General features: G+C 34.3%; 1 protein-coding gene across 1 annotated transcript in view; it reads left to right on the top strand.

Annotated features, from left to right (window-relative positions):
- LYPLAL1 (lysophospholipase like 1) overlaps positions 1-20,635 on the top strand; it is a 39,163-nt gene that overhangs the window by 4,371 nt on the left and 14,157 nt on the right. Inside the window, exons 2-3 of the mRNA XM_047076556.1 lie at positions 1,433-1,532; positions 19,307-19,476. Of these exons, the coding sequence (XP_046932512.1) occupies positions 1,433-1,532; positions 19,307-19,476 (270 nt within the window). The remainder of the gene's footprint in view (positions 1-1,432; positions 1,533-19,306; positions 19,477-20,635) is intronic.

The following is a 20,635-nucleotide window of genomic DNA, read 5'->3' as shown; positions in this document are numbered from 1 at the left end:
AAACCTTCCACCATTGACCCCTCATAACTAACCTATCGCCAATGTCTGTTAATTTTATCTCCTAAGTATCTCTGTACATTTCATTGCTAGAACCCTAACTTAAGCATCGGTCACCTGAACAGTCGCCTCCTTATTGATCTCCTCACGCCCACTTTTGTCCCTCCCTTCACACAGCTGCCAGAGTGCCCCTTAAAAGATGGCCACCTTTCTGCCAAAAAGCAGCTAGCTCCAGGCTCTGAGGATTTCTCTAGCCTTATCTTGCACTCCCTGCTCTTTCTCTCAATTCTTCGACGTCATCCTGCTCCTTCCAATGAAGGATCTTCGCATTCGCCATATCCTGTCCGAGATGCTCTTTCCTTGTGCCCTTCCCTTTTCACCAGCCCATGGACCTTAAAACTTTGTGTCGGCTTGTGTCAGTTGTGCGCTAGGCCTTATGTGAACAAATAACTCAGGGGATAAAGTGCAAAGTGGCCTTTGCTCTGCAGAGCTTACATTCGGGTAATGTTATCCCTGAACTCCTTCGCTGAGGCAGTTCTGAGTACCATAAACCCTGGCAGCACCAAGGGTCTCATGGTTACAGTGGTTACATTGGCCTTTAATGTTTACGTATGGTTACTCGGCTACTGTCCACTCCTCACAATAAACTGTATACTCAGTGAGAGCAGGGACTCTTTTCTTCCTCATCTTGCCCTCACTGCCTGACACATTGATGTGCATTCCTAGATATATTTTGAATTGATGTCTTAATGAACTGATTTAAAAGAAATTAAAAGTTGTCACCTTTAAAATTTCCTCTTCAGGACTACAGAAGATGGACCTATATTTTCTTCCATTTTTTTTTTAATGGAAATATCCATACCTTAATTCTTGCATGGATTTCGGTTACTTTTCAGCCTTCGGGCGTATAATCATTATTTTACATCATGTAAACAGGTTATCGAAATTAAACTTAGATTTCTTTAAGTTAAAAGTATGCTAACTATCCCTTTGATAGATTTTATTGCTTTAACCAAGAAAAGTGTTTTAGGTTGTTCCAAGTACAAAAGTTTATATACACTTTAAAAATTTACTCTTTTTAAGGGTAAGATAAAAAATGGCAGTGTTTAAAATCAGATAAAGAATTTTTTTTTAGAAAAAATAATTTACTTCATGTATTTGTTGCTGTTGTACCCTTAAACAAAGGAGAAACTTAAAACTCATAAAGTGATCAGTGCTGAAGTTACGAGTAAAGTAATCTAAATTATTTTTGGCTGTTTATACCTGACCAGTTAATTCATGTTGATAAATTGGTTTCTGTGCAGTTATTTTTATTTATGGAAATTTTTTTTATTCCCTGTTCCAGCCTCTGTGTGATATGAGAGTTATAGACTGCTTTTAAATACACTGTGTTGTCAAAATGTTTTATCTTAACCTAGATTTTGTGATCCATCAGGTGATTCTGGACAAGGATTGAGAACATGGATCAAGCAGGTTTTAAATCAAGATTTAACATTCCAGCACATAAAAATTATTTATCCAACAGCTCCTCCCAGGTATGCAGTAATTTATCTCACTGCCCAGTATAACTGTAGCATAAAATGTATATAAATAGATGTACCAGCTAAATGTTCTTTAAACTTAATTGTGTATTTGAATTGGGGTACTTTTTTTCCAGAACTTTTTATTTTTTCAGTTTTATGATTCAGCCAAGTTTTGCTAGATGAATAACTTATTGCCTTTTTGTAAAGCATTCCCTGAAGCTTTTAACTTAAACTTTGTCCTAAAGAATAGTCTGCTGAACTCAACTTCCTCTAACCCTGCAGATTGCTGTCTTTCAGATTCTCTTTTTCCCCAAAAAAGAAACTCCAAAAGAAACTTTTTTTTTACCCCAAAAGAAACTCCAAGAAGCATAAACTTTCTAATAATTTAGTTATGCCACAATTGATAAACTCTGGAAAAAGGTTTTGTGGCATTGTTTCTACACTTAAAAAATTTTGGAAATAATATTAAGCTTTTTGAATCCGTAAACCAGAATAGGAATGTGGAATTGGCTACTTACTAAATAGATTATGCAACCTATAGATGTGTTTAACAAAATGCAGAGTCATGAGATTGATACAGTTTTGAAGTCAAACCGCTTTTTATAATTATTAAATTAGCATCTCCATAAGCTTTTATCCTGAGCACATGCTTTAAACTGGGGTTTCCAAATACTTTTTTGGGTAAGCAAAATAATGTGCTGAGCTGTACAATCCACTAATTTCTCATTATCTGTTCTTGGTTTATTCTTATTAATGACACTGTGTGCTTATGCAAATATGATTTTTATTTTTCTATTAATTTAATATTAATGAGAATCAGAACCAGAAGTGCAAGGACCCTTTTGAATGCAATTAAGGTTTTACTTACCTTAGCTGATAGAATTGAAAATGGTAGAACAAAATAATGATAATTTTGTCATAAAAAGAGACAAAAAAAGTTATTTTAATATAATTTTAGAAGAGTTTAGTAGTTTGGTAGGGCAAATGAAAGGCCTAATGACCAGGGCGCCTGGGTGGCTCAGTTGTTTGAGCATCCTACTCTTGATTTCAGCTCAGGTCATGATCTCACATTTGTGAGATCAAGCCCCGCATTGGGCTCTGAACTGACAGCACAAAGTGTGCTTGGGATTCTCTCTCTCTCCCTCACTCTCCCTCAAAATGAATAAACATTTAAAAAAAAGAAAAAAGAAAAAAGACCTAATGACCAAGAGGTTATTTTTGTGCTGTAAGTTGAATGTCTTTGAAATGTCAGAAGAGCTTTGTTATTTGCTATTGGTTTGTAGTGAAGTTGGGAAGAAGAAAGACAATGGTATTCCTACAGAGACAGAAAAGATAAGTTCATTTCAGCGTAAATATAAGCATAATTAATAAAATTGAATGGAAGATCATTGGAAACAGATTCTAGAGTCAGTACTTTTCAGTTTATGAATTTACATCATCACCAGTTTTGATATATGTTTACAGATAAGTGTATCTCAGACTTTAGGCTGGAGATAGTTCTAAGAATACAACAATCTAAGTATTGTTTGTGGGTGCTGTTGTGTTTAAGTAAAATCTAAAATCACTGAAATATTTCACTGAATTCATAATAACTTTTTGGTATTATATATCTTAATAGTCAGTACATATTTGGACAGATCATCAAACATTTTAGACCATGCTAACCATGAAATGTAATAGGAGTTACAAATATAAATTTAAATTTTCTTGATACCACATTAAGAAAAGAAAAAAAGAAATAAGTAAATTAATTTTAATAACATATTTTATTCAACCCATTATATCCAGAATATTATCATTTCAACACATAATGTATATAAAATTATTAAAGTGATAATTTGCATTCTTTTATTCATTCTAAATCTTTCAAATCTGGTGTGTATTTTACATGTGTAACACATCTCAATTTGAATACTGATAAATTTACATTAAATAATTATTGACTCAAAGAAAACAAAAACACTAATTTGAGAAGATATATGTGCTTCTATGTTTATTATTGCAACATTATTTACAATAGTCAAGATATGGAAACAACCCAAGTGCCATCAATAGATTAGTGGATAAAGATGTGGTGTGTATGTGTGTGTGTACACACACACATACACACACACACACACACACACACACAACCAGGAATATTACTCAGCCATAAAAAAAGAACGAAATCATGCCATTTGCAACAACGTGGATGGACCTAGAGGGTATTATGCTAAGTGAAATAAGTCAGAGAAAGACAAATACCATATGATTTCACTTACATGTAGAATATAAAAAACAAACGGGGGGTGCCTGGGTGGCCCATTCAGTTGACTGATATCAGCTCAGATTGTAACGATCTCATGGTTGTGGGATTGAGCCCAGTGTTGGGATTTGTGCTGCACATGGAACCTGGTTGGGATTCTCTCTCCCTGTCCCTCCCCCACAATATCTCTCACGTTTCTGCACACATGCTTTCTTTCTCTCTCTCTCTCTCAAAATAAATAAATAAACATTAAAAAAAAAAAAGAGGGGCGCCTGGGTGGCGCAGTCGGTTAAGCGTCCGACTTCAGCCAGGTCACGATCTCGCGGTCCGTGAGTTCGAGCCCCGCGTCGGGCTCTGGGCTGATGGCTCAGAGCCTGGAGCCTGTTTCCGATTCTGTGTCTCCCTCTCTCTCTGCCCCTCCCCCGTTCATGCTCTGCCTCTCTCTGTCCCAAAAATAAATAAAAAACGTTGAAAAAAAAATTAAAAAAAAAAAAAAAAACAAAGAAACCAAAAAACAGACTCTTAAATACAGAGGGGAGGTGGGTGGAGGGTCTGTGACATAGATAAATGGGATTAAAAGGTACTAATTTCCAGTTATAAAATAAATAAGTCACAGAGATGAAAAGTACAACATAGGGAATATAGCCAATAATGTAATAACATTTAATGACAGATGGTGACCGCACTTACCATGAGTAATGTATAGAATTGTTGAATCATGTTGCGTACCTGAAATGGATATAACACTGTATGTTAGTTATACTTAAATAAAACATTATATTAAATAAACGTAAAAGTTCAGTAACTGGTTACACTAGCTACATTTTTAAATGCTCTATAGGTATATGTGTCTAGGAGCTACCATTTTGGACAATGTAATTTTAGACTTTTAAAAGGAGTTCCCATACGTTTATAGTATGCTAGGGGCAACTGTTCTAGATCAATTCATTTTTACCTAAATTTCTCATGACTGACAGTTCTTGAACTTGTAAGATTTCCTTTTTTTTAATGATGAGGTGATTTAAATTATTCATTCTCAAGCAAGGATGACTCTCCCTCAGAGAACATTTGCGATGTTGGGAGACGTTTTTTGGTGGTCACAGCTGGCGGGAGGAGCAGCATAAGAGGCTACTGACATCTCCTGGATAGAGGCCAGGGTTACTGCTATACACCTTCTACTGCATGGGACAGACCCCATGACAGAGCATTAGCCAGCCCCAAATCTCAGGGGTGCCTAGGTTGAGAAACCCTGCTTTAAATTACACCTCTGTCCCACTTACACTAGATGATTAGTATCCTGGTTCTCTGTTAGGAAAAAAAATAATGTTGCACTGTGATCAGCTGTTTATATTTTAGAAAAACAAATATCTGAGGTACTTAAAGTATGAATGGCATCATTGTCTTTGAATCAATACAAAAAGAAGTTGAGATTGTACCTAAGAACAGGTCTTTATGTACTAGGCTTTCTTTATTTTTAGATTTAATTACTCAAGGTCAGAAACATTAAATACAAAATTCCTTTTCTTCAAAATTTACTCCTGATTGAGAGCATGGAATTGTGAAGTTTTGCTTCCTTGTTTTCACTAGTTCTAGGATTCCTAAGATGAAGAAATAAAAACCTCACAATTAAATACAATTTGCAATTTCCTATTAAGGAATTAAGGAGCTTTTCAAACAATTTTCAGAAAGAATATATATGTCTGCATTGTGGAGTATTACATTTCAGACCCCTATTCATGATTAGAGGTATCAAATTAAACAGTGAAGTGAGACATATGTAATTAAGGATAGTAATGCCATTTAATTTGCTATCAATTTAAAAATCAAGTAAGTTTGTAAAATATGTTTATTGCTTTCAATCATGAATACCAGCACTCTCAACCAACCTAGTGAAGTTATTTTGTTTAAATATTTGGCAAGTTGTACATTCTGTAGCTCTGCTGTATTTCATTGGTCCTTTTCCATATTGGAAATCCAATGTCACATGATCAAGGATTACCAATGGCTCCAAACCTTTTGACTTTGTGATCTTCTAAATGTTGGAAGGGCTCTTATAACAAGCAAGTATTACAAGCAAGAACTGGTTCAATATTTTATCATATTAGAAAATCTGTTTCAACATTACTTGTGAAATCATTTTTCTTTTAGTCTATGATAGTGCAGATATCAGCAAGTTTTAATTCTAGTTGTCTCAGAAACCCAGAGCAATTAGAAACTTTATTCATTTTGATAAATTTTATTTTTAATTTTAAAGCATGAACCACATCTCTGTTGACTGAGGATTTTGCAATCTGAGTTCACCTTACATCTTATTGCAGTTTTGGTTGGTGCCATTTTCCTTCTGTTTTAATGTATTTCAAGATTATTTTTACTTAAGTACATAGGTATTAAAGGCATTGTATTGAGGTAGTTAAGACATCAGATAGTGTTTACAATTCAATAATATTTTATTATCTTGTATTGGAATTGGTGATGATGCTTTCTTAGTTTCATGGTGAATTAAAATGTAATACATTTTAAGCGTTTTCATACTTTTAGACTTACTCTTCTGTCACACGAATTATCATTTCTTAGTTTTTTTCCCATGAAATTATATTTGGTAGTTATGTATTCTCTCCTATTCACAATCTGGCCTCTTTTTGGTATCCCTTTTCCACACTGTTCAGAATGTCCAGCCATAATGCCCTCAGATATTAGGACTATTAGTGGTGATTGTGTATAAATATAGTTAATAAAAATTTGTCCTAGAGGAACATTTTGGCCTTAAAGCCAATTCCTTTTTGTTTAGGGGATTAATTCTCCTAAGTTGTATTCTAAGAATAGACAGTTTGCATCATTACCAGCAGTGTATCAGGATGCCCATTTCAACTAACACTTGCAAGCATTCATTTATTTTAAAAACAGATTCTAATTTTATTACTGAGAGTCTCTAACGGTTAACAGCTATCCAATAAACAGTGCTTTCAATATCACTAATTCAGCTTAGCTGTTTACTCACCTAATGTGTTTAGATAAGAAGAGAGCTATGTGATTTTTTTCCCTTGTACACTTAAAATTCTTTTTTTTCTCTTTATTTTTTTAAGTTTATTTATTTTGAGAGAGAGAGAAAGAGAGAGAGCGAGCACGAGCGAGGTGGAGCAGAGAGGAAGAGAGAGAATCCCAAGCAGGCTCTGTGCTGTCAGTGCAGAGCCCAGTGCAAGGCTGGATCTCATGAACCACAAGGTCATGACCTGAGCTGAAATCAAGAATCAGAGGCTCAATCAACTGAGCCACCCAGGTGCCCCCCAACTCAGAATTCTTTAAATATTTTTTCTTGATCACAAAATTGTTGTCTTTACAATGATATCTACTTTATAATTTAACAGCCTCTTAAAAGGTAACAAACTAAAAAGAAAAACATAGAGAAGTATCAAAACAGGAACAGAGTACTAATCTGTCGATTGATTCTGAGGTTCATTAATGGATATAAGCTTTGGAAATATAAGTATAGTCACATTTATGTTTTATTCATTTTTTGTGCCATTTATATTTAAATGTATTACATATTAATAAAAGTAAAGGTTATGTTACATTGAGTGACAAAAACAGTAATAAGTAAACAATAAATCTGCTTGTTATTCCTTCTGATTACTTTGAATTAACATTCTGATGAATGCTATATACAATGTGGAATCTTTGAGAAACCAATACTTCGGTTAAGGAGGAAAAGTGAAGACTTTTAGAAATATGTCATCTAGTGGTGCCTGGGTGGCTCAGTCGGTTAAGCATCTGACTTTGGCTCAGGTCATGATCTCGTGGTTCATGAGTTTGAGCCCCACGTCAGGCTCTGTGCTGACAGCTCACGGAGCCTAGAGCCTGCTTCGGAATCTGTGACTCCCCCTCTCTCTTTGTCCCCTCCCCATCTCATGCTCTGTCCCTCAAAAAGTAAATAAACGTTAACAAAATTAAAAAAAAATATGTCATCTAATTCCTATTTAAAGTAAAATTGTTAAGGCTGTCAGTGAAGAATTCATCAGTTCTGGGTCTTAATTTTCACAGGTCTAAAATGAACAGATTGGATTAGACTCTAAAATCCCTTACAGTCATTAACTTTTTGAATTTTAGTTCCCTTCAGATTTTATGCAGTGTAGATAAGAACCAGTAATGTAATACTCAGATTTTTTGCTGCAGTGTTAGACCAGTAGGTCAGAGAACTATGCAAAATAAGTAGCCTATTAAGGATAGATGGAATTACTGTGGTACAGTAGTTAAGAATCTGATCTTTGGATTAGGCAGACCTATGTTTGAATCTAGATTTCTCTACTTAATGCTCTAAGATCTTGAGCAAGGTATTTCACTTCTTTAATTGTGTCCCAATTTCCTGACGTGCAAAATGGAGGTCATAATTGTATCTACCTCAAGGAGTCATTGTGAGAATATATAATGTTATTGAATATGTATGTAAATTTCTCAACATGATGTCTGACATAAAATAAGCACTCAATAAACGTTATTAATAGTAGTCTATGATATCCTTGTGGCAGGATGTAGAAATATCATCCAAAGAATTAATTACTGATAATCCTTGAAGAAATTTTCCAGACGTATGCTTCTGGGTTGTATTTTCAAGGACTATTTGAGTTAGTTTTATTTTCATACACGTGACTTTTATTTTCATACTGTTCAAATTTCCAGGTGATGTAAAGCTGAGAAAAATAATGAATATATTGAATAACAAAGTGGAGATCTGAAATGATCTGATAGTCTAGAATAGAGTCAGCAAACTACAGCCTGTGAGTTAAATATGGCCAACCCCCTATTTTTATAAATAAAGTTTTATTGGAACACAGCCACACTCTCATTAACACTTTGTCACTGGTTACTTTTGTACTATAAAGCAGAGTACAGTAGTTGCCAAAGAGACTATATGATCCACAGAGCCTAAGGTATTTACTCTATGGCTTTTACAGGAAAAGTTTGCTGACCCCTGATCTAAAGGAATAGCTTTCAGAATTTTTTATTTTTTTTAATTAAAAAAAATTGTTTAATGTTTATTCTTGAGAGAGACAGAGCATGAGCAGGGAGGCACAGAGAGAGGGGGAGACACAGAATCTGAAGCAGGCTTCAGGCTCTGAGCTGTCAGCACAGAGCCTGATGCGGGGCTTGAACCCACGAACCGGGAGATCATGACCTAAGCTGAAGTCAAGACACTCAACTGACTGAGCCATCCAGGCACCCGTCAGAATTTTTAAACCCCAACTCACAATAGGTTATATATTTGACTTGATCCTGTACCTACATTTCAGCAATTAAAGTCTTACAGATGCTAGAGTGTGGAGTTGCCAGAATTATTTACCAAATATAGAAACAATATCTGGGACATACTTATACTGAAAAAGTATTTATTGTTTATCTGAAATTAAAATTTAATTGGTGTCCTGTATTTTATCTGCAACTCCATCTGGTTGTTACCCCCGGAGAGTTTGACTTAATTGGTTTGGGATGTGGCCAAAGCAGAAAGATTTTTAAAAGCTTCATTTCTGATTCTCGTACGCAGCCAAAGGTGAGATCCTCTGGTCTAGCAATCATAAAAGTCTGAACAAGGTCACTGTGGGGGAAATGTAACACAAGCAGTCAATTCAAGAGAAATTCACAGAGCAGAGACTGGGAAATATTGAAAATTAGGGGAAGGGAGAAGGTGGTGATGTGAAGGTAGGGAATCTGAGAAAATTGTAGAGATTGAACATGCAAATGTGTTTTGTGTGGGGCATTTTAAATTTAGCATACTAGCCTGCTGTTCATGAGTTAGCACCCATTTAGAAGGATTTTTTTAAAACTCTACAGTTAAATTGAAAATTGGAAGTCTAAACTGGAAGGCAGTTGTTTTTAAAATACATTGTTCACGATAAGAATCATCTGGGCAGTTATTAAAATGTGGGTTTTTAGGTTATGACCTTTTAGATTCGGATTGAGTAGGTAGGAGATAGAGATCGTAATTTGCATTTTAAGGAGCACTACTTTTGATGAGGTAGATCTAAAGTGTGTACCAGCCATCTGTACTCAAGTGTACTATCATGTTTGTGGGGAAAAGAAAGATTATAGAATCTTCCTTCCCACTTCTGAAGACTGAAGCAAATTTTTGGGTGTGACCTGACTCTCTCTAGTTTTTCTGCATCAGAATTTGAAAGCTATTACTTTGGAAAATGTAGGTTAAATTGAAATGGATTTTTAAAAACAGTTTTGCAGGACATAACTTTTTAAAATACCTTTCTTACTTACGTGCTTGAGATTATTTGAGATACTAATTTTTTTTAAGTTTTGAAAAAAACACTAATTGAAAGAAAGTAAAAGGAGGGGAAAAGACAGCTGAATACACAATAAACGTTGGGAAGGTTACATACTATATTATTATTAAATAAAGTATACTTCAAGACATTATCAGTTATAAAAATGAACATTTATAAGCGAAAAGTAGCTATTAAGGAGGAAGACAATAATCCTGCATGGGCATGTACTTAATAATATTGTTTATAACTGACAGAACTAAAGGAAGAAGTAGATTAATCTACAATCTTGGTTGCAGATTTTAATACCCATTCTTCAGGATCTAATAACAACTTAGAAAAATAATGGCTAAGTGGATATAAAATTTAATTAGTACTATAACCACCTTGAACATTGACATTATAGAACTCCACAAAAATGCTCGTAGGATAGTCACCAAGAGATTATATGGAAGACCATAATATAAGTACCAATAAGTATCAAAAGACTGAAATTGTACAGAATATTTTCTGTGGCAGGAATGGAATGGAATTAGAAATTAGCAGCAATAAGATAACTATAATACTCCAAAACATTTGGATATTAACAAAATTGCTAAATATGAAATGAAATAAAGGATATCAATATAAATTCTGAAGGCAATGAAAGGAATTATCCTGAATAACTTTATGGCAGTAAAGTTGAACAATTAGAGAAAAGATACAAGTTCCATGAAAAACACAAATGATCAAAACTGAAACAAAAAGTCTGAATACTCTCATAAAAAAAAATTGAATTCATTATTAGAACCTTCACACAAGAAAACTTCAGGTCCAGATAATTCCACTAATAAATTTTATTGACCAATTGAAGGAAAAATAACACAAACTCAGGAAATGGGAACATTTTGTAACACATATTAAGAGACCATTATCGCTCTGATAACAAAACTTTACAAATATGTTAAAGAAAAGAAAACTACAAATCAATATCCCTCATGAACATATAGAATTCCTTAATTTAACTTAACTTAAAATAACACTAGCAAATCAAATTCAGCTACGTATAAAATGGATAATACATTATGACCAGGTGGGGTTTATCAGAGGAACATTTGAAAATCCATCAGTGTAATCACTGTGTTAACAAAATGAAAGATTAAAAAACTGTGTTTATCTTAAAGGATACGGAAGAAACATGTAACCAATTCATAAAGAAAACCCTTAGCTAATTAGGCAAAGAATGAAATTTCCTCAACATAATAAAAGGTGCATAGAAAAACTCTTGCAACCACCATCATACTTAATGATGAAATACTGAATCCTTCCCTTCTAAGATTACACAGGAAGGAGGTCCTTGATTCTGTTCAACATTGTATGGGTGTTCAAACATGTACAATAAGGCAAGACAATGAAATAAAAAGAATAAAGGTTGAGAGAGAAAAGTAACACTGCCTTTATTCTCAGATAATATGGCTGTTTACACAAACATCACGAAGAATCTAAATAACTACTAGAAATAAGTGAATTTGAGAAGACAGTAGGATGCAAAAGCAAGATACTAAGATAAACTGTATTTTTATGTACTCACAACAAACAATATTATAATATGTATTTTTTTACCTTTGTATTACTTTTAACCAATCCATATTTAAAGTGGGTTTCCCACAGACATCATGTTTTTGAGCTTTGTTTTTTCTCTCTAACCAATGTGATAGTTTCTGTCTTTTAAGCGATTTGTTTAGACCATTTACATTTAATGTAATGATAATGTTTGAATTTAAGTCTATAGCTTTTGTTCCTCTTTTCCCCTGTGCTTTCTTCTTTATAGATAATTTGAATTATTTTAATATTCCATTTTATTTATCTATTTTTATTTTTCCTGATTGCTCTAGGGATTACAAAATACATACCAAACTTCACCTAGTTAGATTCTTTCCAGTTTATATGAAATGCAGGGAGCTTACAACCATATAGTTTCCTTTATCTCTCCTGCTTGTTATGCCTGTCATATGTATTTCATTTATGTACATTGAAAACTCTATCAAAACATGGTTATAATTTTTGTTTTCAACAGTGATGCATATTTTAAAGAGCTTGAGAGGAGAACAATAGTCTATTATATTTACCAAGTTGTGGTCTATTACAGCATGTCAGTATGTTTTGATTAAATTGTAAATTGCCATTTGACTATAACATAGTCCTTCTCCTCAACCCTATTTAATAGATGTTTTTAATCAGCTAAGTTAGGGGCATATTAAGTAAAAGCCAGCAATTAACTTGCTGTGTTGATTTAAATGGAAAATATTGCTTCATTTTTTTTTTCATTATTAATTTGGACTCTGTTTAATTGAAGTGCTCAATAAAGATTTTTGTTTCTGTAACATACTTTAGTTGTATTTGTAATTAGAGGTTTTCTTGGTTTGGGGCTTACTATTAGAATTTCCATCTTAAAAATAATAGCAATTTTTTAACAAGCCAATTAATGACTCATATGATGATATAAATTGCTCTTGGTGTTTTGAAAAATTCTAAAAATAATAAGATTTGCATAGTGCTTCTACTTTTTGATTACTATTTTTCCAATGAAGTGTATGTTTATATTTTTTATTAAATGTATTCCAAAACTAGTACTTTTGATTTAGGTGTAGATAACAGTAGATTCATTTTTACTCTATCACTTGGGATTCGATTCCTGTCTGAAGCCCAGTATGAAGATCACTCTCCTGATACCAGGAGATATGTACTTGAAGTACACTTTACTGATAAGGAACCCTACTCAAAACAGCTATTTTGAAGAAATAGTTTTACTTCTTTGGTAATTATTTTCAACAGTACATTTAAATACCCATTAGTATGTAAAAGCTTTTTCTTAGAAACTCTTTTTTTTTTTTTTAAGCACCTAAAGAAAAATTTGACCTTTTACTAGAAATTGCAATATGGATTTTATAAGAATTAAAGTTAAAAGATATTCAGAGAAAAATAAACTGATTTTAGGTATTCTCTTATTTCTAGCTGACCCACATTACCCTAGTGTCACAAATGATTATTGACATTCATCATTCAACAAATGCTTGTTCTTAGCACTGAGGGGATTGCTGTGGAAAAGATAACTGGAAAATAAAAGAACAACTAAATCTATAAATTTCAAATAGTGATAAATTCTGTTAAGACCATTAAATAGGATAATGGGATAGAGGGAGACAGGGAGAGAGAGAGGGAGAGAGAGAGAGTGTGTGTGTGTGGGTGTGTGTTGTAGGGTAGAGAGGAGGTACACTTTAAATTGTAGGGTCAAAGAAGGCTTCCCTAAGGAGGGGACATTTGAGCTGAGACCTAAATGATCATTGGGAGCCCACCGTGCAGAAATGGGGCACAGAGTGTTCCAGGTAGAGGGAATATCAGATGCAAAGCCTCTGGATCAATAATGAGGCTGTCCTTTCAGGAGAAAACTCAGAGGGAAATGTGACTGGTCCCGGTGATCCTGGTGATTGCTGCAGAAGTGCTGTGGCATGACACACAGGAGGACAGGACCAGGCAGTGTTATCTTAAAGGTTATGAATGACCGTCTTTTTTTTTTTTTTTGATGTTTATTTTTGAGACAGAGAGAGACAGAGCATGAATGGAGGAAGGTCAGAGAGGGAGGGAGACATAGAATCTCAAACAGGCTCCAGACTCTGAGCTGTCAGCACATGTCCGGACGTGGGGCTTGAACTCACGAACCGCGAGATCATAACCTGAGCCGAAGTCGGACGTTTAACCGACTGAGCCACCCAGGCGCCCCATGAATGACCTTTTGATTTTATGACTTTTAGAGACCACAGATCAAAACAGAACTTGGTATCAAGCTGAATGTCAGCTCTTTCGTTTTTTCACTTTGGACATTTTATTCCAGCTTCATACGTTACCAGTGTGTTTGATTGATTGATTGATTGATTGATTGAAGGGCCACACAGATGTTCTTTGCCGAGCATATGTATTTATTGTGGTAATGTCTGAGCTGTCTTATACCAGCTAATAAAGTGATTTATTTGAGGGAAAAGGTGAATGAGTATAACATATGTGCCAGTTTGTTTAGCTGTTTTAGGAAACAATCTCTTATGCTTTATTTAAAAGTTATTCTAACATTAATAGAATTATGCATTTTTAGTAACGTTTTCTTAACAAAAAAGTTCTAAATTATTATTTATCTCATTAAATTTTCCCAATTATCTCCTTCAAACAAATTGCAATTTTCTTAGAGAATTGGGAGAATAAAAAACTACTGTATTGGTGAAATTTACGTTGGGAGTCCTCCTCCATGGAGCATCTATCTCTGATTAAGGAAGGCCCTGTCAAAGAGAAAAAGTTAAGTGAGTGTCATTTTTTTCTATTAATGGCTGAGTTCCCAGAATGATTCAGATTTTAGCCTATGATATCATCCTTATTTAAGTATTTAGACAGACAAATAAATACTTAGAGAAACAGCAGAATAAAATGAAAAGGGAAGTAGAAATAATTCCAAAGAGTAACAGTCTAACTCAAGCTTTAAAGTGAGTGTTGTGTATTCAGTTTTCATTCAGAACACTGATTTCAATGACAAATTGAATACAGTTTGGGATTTCATTTTGTCTTACACTGACATTAATACTAGTAGAAACCACCTGCTTTCATTTTCAGAGTACTTTAAGAAAGTTATTCTTAAATAACAGAAAGGGATTCTGGGAGGTGGGAGGCTTGAATGCTTTCTGTGTTCTCTCCCCTTCTGATTCCAATTTATTTACCTCTCTCGAGCCAAGCAGCTTCTGAGGTCAGAAGCCTTGCAGAATGAGGGCGGAGGTAGGTTCTATTGGAGTGCTAGTAGAAATGTGATGGAAAACTTTATCTCCTGTGCACCCATTGAAAGCTTGGAGGACAATGCAGGAGAAGCCCTGTATGAATGTGGCAATTCCTGGGAAGAGCTCAGTCTGCAAAAATCTTCCCTTATGTCAGATTTATGTCATCAAGTGTTAATTCCCATAGAATAATGCAATGTTAATTAAAATCCCACAAGGACTTTTAAGGAGTATTTGAAATCATTTTAAAAATTACAAAATATTTGATTAATTTCTTAGATAAGTGAGAAAGAATGGATGCCTGAGAAGAGGCAGGGCAAGTCTGAAAAGGAGACTGGTTTTGATGATGATAGAGAGTAACTGCATTACTCAACTTCAGAGCATCCTGTAAAGCCACTTCAATACACTCAATAGGATCCTAACACAGGATGGGTAAATACATCAGTAGAACAAAATAGAGCCTTTCTCCACCAGGGTTCTTCACCTGAATCACAAAGCACAGGAAATGGTTTCAGTTATTGTTTTCTTGATTTCCCCAAGGATAATACAGAACTAGTACCATTCCAGATCCATTGGAGAGAAGTCCATTTATTATATATAGTACGCGTTAGACATCAGGACTTAACTCTCACAGAACCTAGTTTGAGAGATTAGATAAGTCAGAACTATAAAATTAAATATATGGAAAAAGTGGAATTTCACCTTTGTGAAAGATGTTTTTTCTTCTTTTAGTAGTAGTAGTACAGACGCAATTGATTATCCATATGGGAGAAAATGAACTTGAACTCTTTTTTTTTTATTTTTTTTAATGTTTATTTATTTTTTTGAGACAGAGAGACAGAGCACGAACGGAGGAGGGTCAGAGAGAGAGAGAGGGAGACACAGAATCCGAAACAGGCTCCAGGCTCTGAGCTGCCGGCACAGAGCCTGACGCGGGGCTCCAACTCACAGACTGTGAGATCATGACCTGAGCCGAAGTCGGACACTCAACCGACTGAGCCACCCAGGCGCCCCAAACTTGAACTCTTATGACACTTCATATATGAAATAAATTCCAGGAAATTTCAAGACTTAAATATAAAAGTGAAAACGAAAATCATAGAAGAAAATTTTGAATTCCATATGTAAACATGTATGGATTAGAAAAGAGCCCTCTTAAATCAGGAGACCTATAAATTTTAGTTGTTTTTTTGTTTTTTAAGGACAGACTATATCAAATGCAGTTACTTTTATCTGATTTTTAAAAAGACACCATAAATACATAATGTCAATATGTAAAAATAGATGTGACAAAATACTTAAAGTACAAATGACAACTATTTAAGTGTCAATTATAGACCAAGTGCTCTTCTAAAGTAATAAAATCTAAACCACAGTAGAAAAAAATAGCAAATGATACAAATAGGTAATTCCATTTATGTTGAGTTCTAGAACAGAAAACACTATTCTTTCGTGATAAAAATCCCTCAGCATTTGCCTGGGAAGTAAATGGGAATTGCTGGCAAAGGACCATGATGGAATTTTCTGAGGGAAAGGGAATGTTCTGTGTCATTGTGGAGATGATTACATTGTTTGGTCTTTGACTTGTATACTTAAACATGTACTTTTATGTATGTGAATTATACCTCAAGAAAGTTGATTTAAAACTGTAGCTGATACCCTTAAATATTTTAAAGGATGTTAGCACCTATTGCAGTTAGGGCTATGGACAAAAGGATGTTCTCTTTTCTTGCATAAAGGTGAATTTTTTACAGCCTTAATGGGAGTAACTTTGAAACATCTAATAAGATAAAAATTGTATCTTTCAATCCAGCAGCTCTGTTACTTGGACTTTTTCATAGGAATAAAAGTCCTAGTACATAAAAATATATATGCAAATATGTTTAATGCCACACTGTTCTTAGTGGCTAAAACATGAGGACCAAATGCCCATTAGTAGGGGAATGGCTGATGACACTGTGGAGCGTCAGTATTAATTATACAGCCATTTAAAAGGATGAGTTCCAACTATATCAGATGGAAGGATATCCATAAGGTCTTGTTAAGGGAGGAAGCATGATGCACATAAGAAAAGCCAATAGGCTATTTCATATTTGAAAAGAAAATAGTGCCGTAAAACATATCCTATAAAGATATATGTTTTAATGTATGTGCAAGAAACACCTTCGGGGTTGTATATTCCAGATCTAAACATGGTTTACTTAGTGTGAAGGGCAGGATGTGGGGGAGGGGCAGTGGGGAGGTGGAGTGGCGCACAGAATCAGTAAGATTTATATGAAAACCCTCAAAACAGCACACACATGTACTTTCCCATATTTGCAAAATATCATATACCTTCATAAACAAGGAGAAAATGTAGGTTTTTATGTACTGTCTTAGAGGGATATTCAAAATATACATTCAGATTTTAGATAGTGTATTGCAAAGTAACATTTATAACAGTCTTCTGTTTTTGTAAATAAACAAGGCCCTTTGTAGATGAGCTCCTGTTTTTAGATTGCTTTCAGTTTCTCTGAGAAACTTTCCAAATATAATCCTCTTGGTTTCCAGGCACCGAAAGTGTATGTCGGTTTATTTTGGAGTGGTATGATCAGTATAGAAAAATGAGTTCTGTTGTCTTCAGTACCACCCATTGGTCCCAAAGAGTGGGTATTACCCAAGGACAGATCTGCAGAGGCATTGGGGTCCTTTTGATCCAGTGGATAAGAAAATAAAGATTGAATCTAACTAGCTTTTAGGGTTTACTGAGGTTCCACTTGGTGGAACATACAGGTCTCAGTGTCTTTCAGCCTTCCGTTTTGTTGTTGTTGTTCTACCTGTATATTTCATACTTTTATTTCACTCACTTTGGAGGGTGAGAGTAAACAGCTAACTCTGAGTTGGGCAAAGTGGTAAATATAGGAGGAATTCTGCATCTGTGATCATTATTGGTTTAGATTTCTTGTTATGATGGGTGCTTGAATTATTTTTTTTGAGTTTATTCTTGCGAGAGGGAGCACGCACGTGCATGCATGCCCTTGAACTGGAGAGGGGACAAATAGAGAGGGAAATAGAGAATCCAAGCAGGCTCCACACTGTCAGTGCAGAGTCCAACACAGGGCTCAAACTCAAAAACCGTGAGGTCATGATCTCAGCTGAAATCAAGAGTCAGATGCTTAACCAATTGAGCCACCCAGGAGTCCCTATGATGGGTAGGTTTAGCACTGGTTGTGTTTTCTAGGGCTTTCTTGCATGGAACATAAATCCTATTTTCACTGTCATGTAAGGGGAAAGAACATTTGGCCAAGTGGAAAACAGTTTCTTTTATCAAATCCTCTTATCCCTCATCTTTGGAAAACCTTTGTTCCTCCATGTTTATTCTTATAGATCCTTGGGTACCTCTGTGTTTGTTTAGAGGAGCGTGTAAGATTGTTTTCATTTCCCTTCATTTACCTTTACCAACATAGGACATGAACACAGGAACCCTTAATCCCACTGTAATTGGTTAAAACAGAACATTTGGAATACCTTGACACAATGAATAAGCTTCACTAATATTGTAACCATCCCAACCTTATACGTAAATATAAAGCATCATGTAAGATCAGTTTTATTCAGAGCACCCAACTACAGTATCTTCTCGCATAAAACGTGAGTCCAACGAGGCACCCAACCTGAGACCCAAATGATGCAAACAGTATGGAATATCTGTATGATCATGTGCTTCCAAAGATTACTTGTACCCCCATTCAACTCTGATTTCAAGTTTCCTGATCAACTCTGATTTCAAGTTTCCTGAGAAGATAAAAATAAAAGTTCCAACTCTTGATTAAACAAAAATTTAGCCCCCATTCTAAGAATGATCTGGATGAGATCAAGAAAGCTCTTAAATTATGAACTCATCTTTCATACTTAAGTGCTACAAATTAACCACTTTTTAAAAGCATTTTGGTGAATCTTTTTTTCCACTCTTGAGGTGTTAAACTTTTTGCAGAGATAAAAATTATTCACTTAGCTATGGATACTAAAATATTGACCCTATATTTACAGGGGGACAAGAGGGTGAGAAAGGGCCTAAGGCAAATCAAAACAAATTAAAAAAAAATAGACCTGAATAATCAGTCATTTAAATTGAGCAGAAGAAAATATATGCATGTACACTATGTATTTATTAATTTTATAATTAATTTGTGAATATATATATTAATTTATATATAATTCCTTTTTTCATGGGGATTTTCTGGAGAATTTATCAATATGAAAAGATGGAGAGAATAAGGAAAGATGATGAGTTGACTATTAGTAAATGTTAATGGAATCAATGTAATTATAGGCAAGTTAATGCAGTATGCCTGAGGCTGCTTTTAATATGAATTCTTTAACTTTTAAAACTTGGAGGAAAATGAAATTATTCAACACACTAGTATTTTAGAAATTGAAACATTCATTTTTAATAACATTCCCTTTTCCTTTTTTTTTTTCTTCTTTTTTTTTTCTGGTTTTAAACAGGCCATATACTCCTATGAAAGGAGGAATCTCCAATGTATGGTTTGACAGATTTAAAATATCTAATGACTGCCCAGAACACCTTGAATCAATCAATGTAATGTGTAAAGTGCTCACAGATTTGATTGATGATGAAGTAAAAAGTGGCATCAAGAAGAATAGAATATTAGTAGGTAAGACCTTTAAATGTTAGTAAATTTCTTTCACTTTTGCCTATTTCTATACATTGAACTTTACTTGGAATATTATTTAGAAACACCTGTATATCACTTGACCTGTTCATTGTTTCAAATATGAGTTTACATATTGAAGGTTTTAAAAATATTGAAATTAACAGCTCCTGAAACTTTAATTCATTTTCTTTAATAATAACTTAACTTGAGAATTCCATGTTTAATATTCAATTAAAAGATTATTCATTTCAGTTTTTAAAACATTTTATTTTAATTAGCTTGAGTTTTATAAATATGCTTAAACTACTGTTACCGTGATTAAGATAGAGTATACAATCAAAATATAATATAAAATTAATGAAAAGTATACCTTTCAGAGTTAGTGTCGCAGGAATAAGGCATTTATAAACTTTTATTAAACATGTCTTCAGCAATCTCTCTTCCCAAGGGGATATATATACCTTTATATAAGCTGTTTATTCTACTTAATGCCCTTTCCTTTTTCTGTAATCATCAAATACATAAACTATTAAAATCTCTATTTATATAATACATAGGAAAGTGAGATTGGCTGGGTAGAATGTGGATGGTACTGAATATATTTTGGTGAATGAGTTTTATTTTCAAATACAACTATTCAATTTAAAATGACTTGCATTTAATGATGAAATTATAAAGCAAATTAGCTCTATCATATTCTAAATAACCATAAAATGCACATTGAGATCTTGTATAGACACAATTTGGTAAATTAGTAAACTTCCTTTGTGTTTATTGAAGTACTGAACTAGTCATTGAGTTGAGAAGCAGTATAATATGATGAATAAAATCCATTGTCTTCTGCCTTGCCTTCAACTTCCACTTTTGTTAATTAAAAGCAGTGAGCCCTCCAGTCCAGTAACATCACCTTCCTGGTCCTCTGTTTCAGCATCTAAATACAAAACATAAGGGGGTGCCTGGGTGGCTCAGTCAGTTAAGCCTCCAGGTTGGGCTCAGGTCATGATCTTGTGATTCTTGAGATTGAGCCCAGCACAGAGCCTGCTTAGGCTCCTCTGTCTCCCTCTCTCTCTGTGCCTCCCTCACTTGCACTCACTCTCTCAAAAACACAGTTTGTTTTAAAACATAATGGGAGTGCTGGGAAGACCATGAGGAAAGGCAC

The sequence above is a fragment of the Lynx rufus genome, unplaced genomic scaffold (assembly GCF_022079265.1).
Source record: "Lynx rufus isolate CCGP_SWC_20201006 ecotype Redwood Valley unplaced genomic scaffold, mLynRuf1.p SCAF_15, whole genome shotgun sequence".
NCBI classification, from domain to species: domain Eukaryota; kingdom Metazoa; phylum Chordata; class Mammalia; order Carnivora; family Felidae; genus Lynx; species Lynx rufus.
Note: the sequence above shows the minus strand (reverse complement) of the source record. Positions and strands in the feature narration are given on the sequence as shown.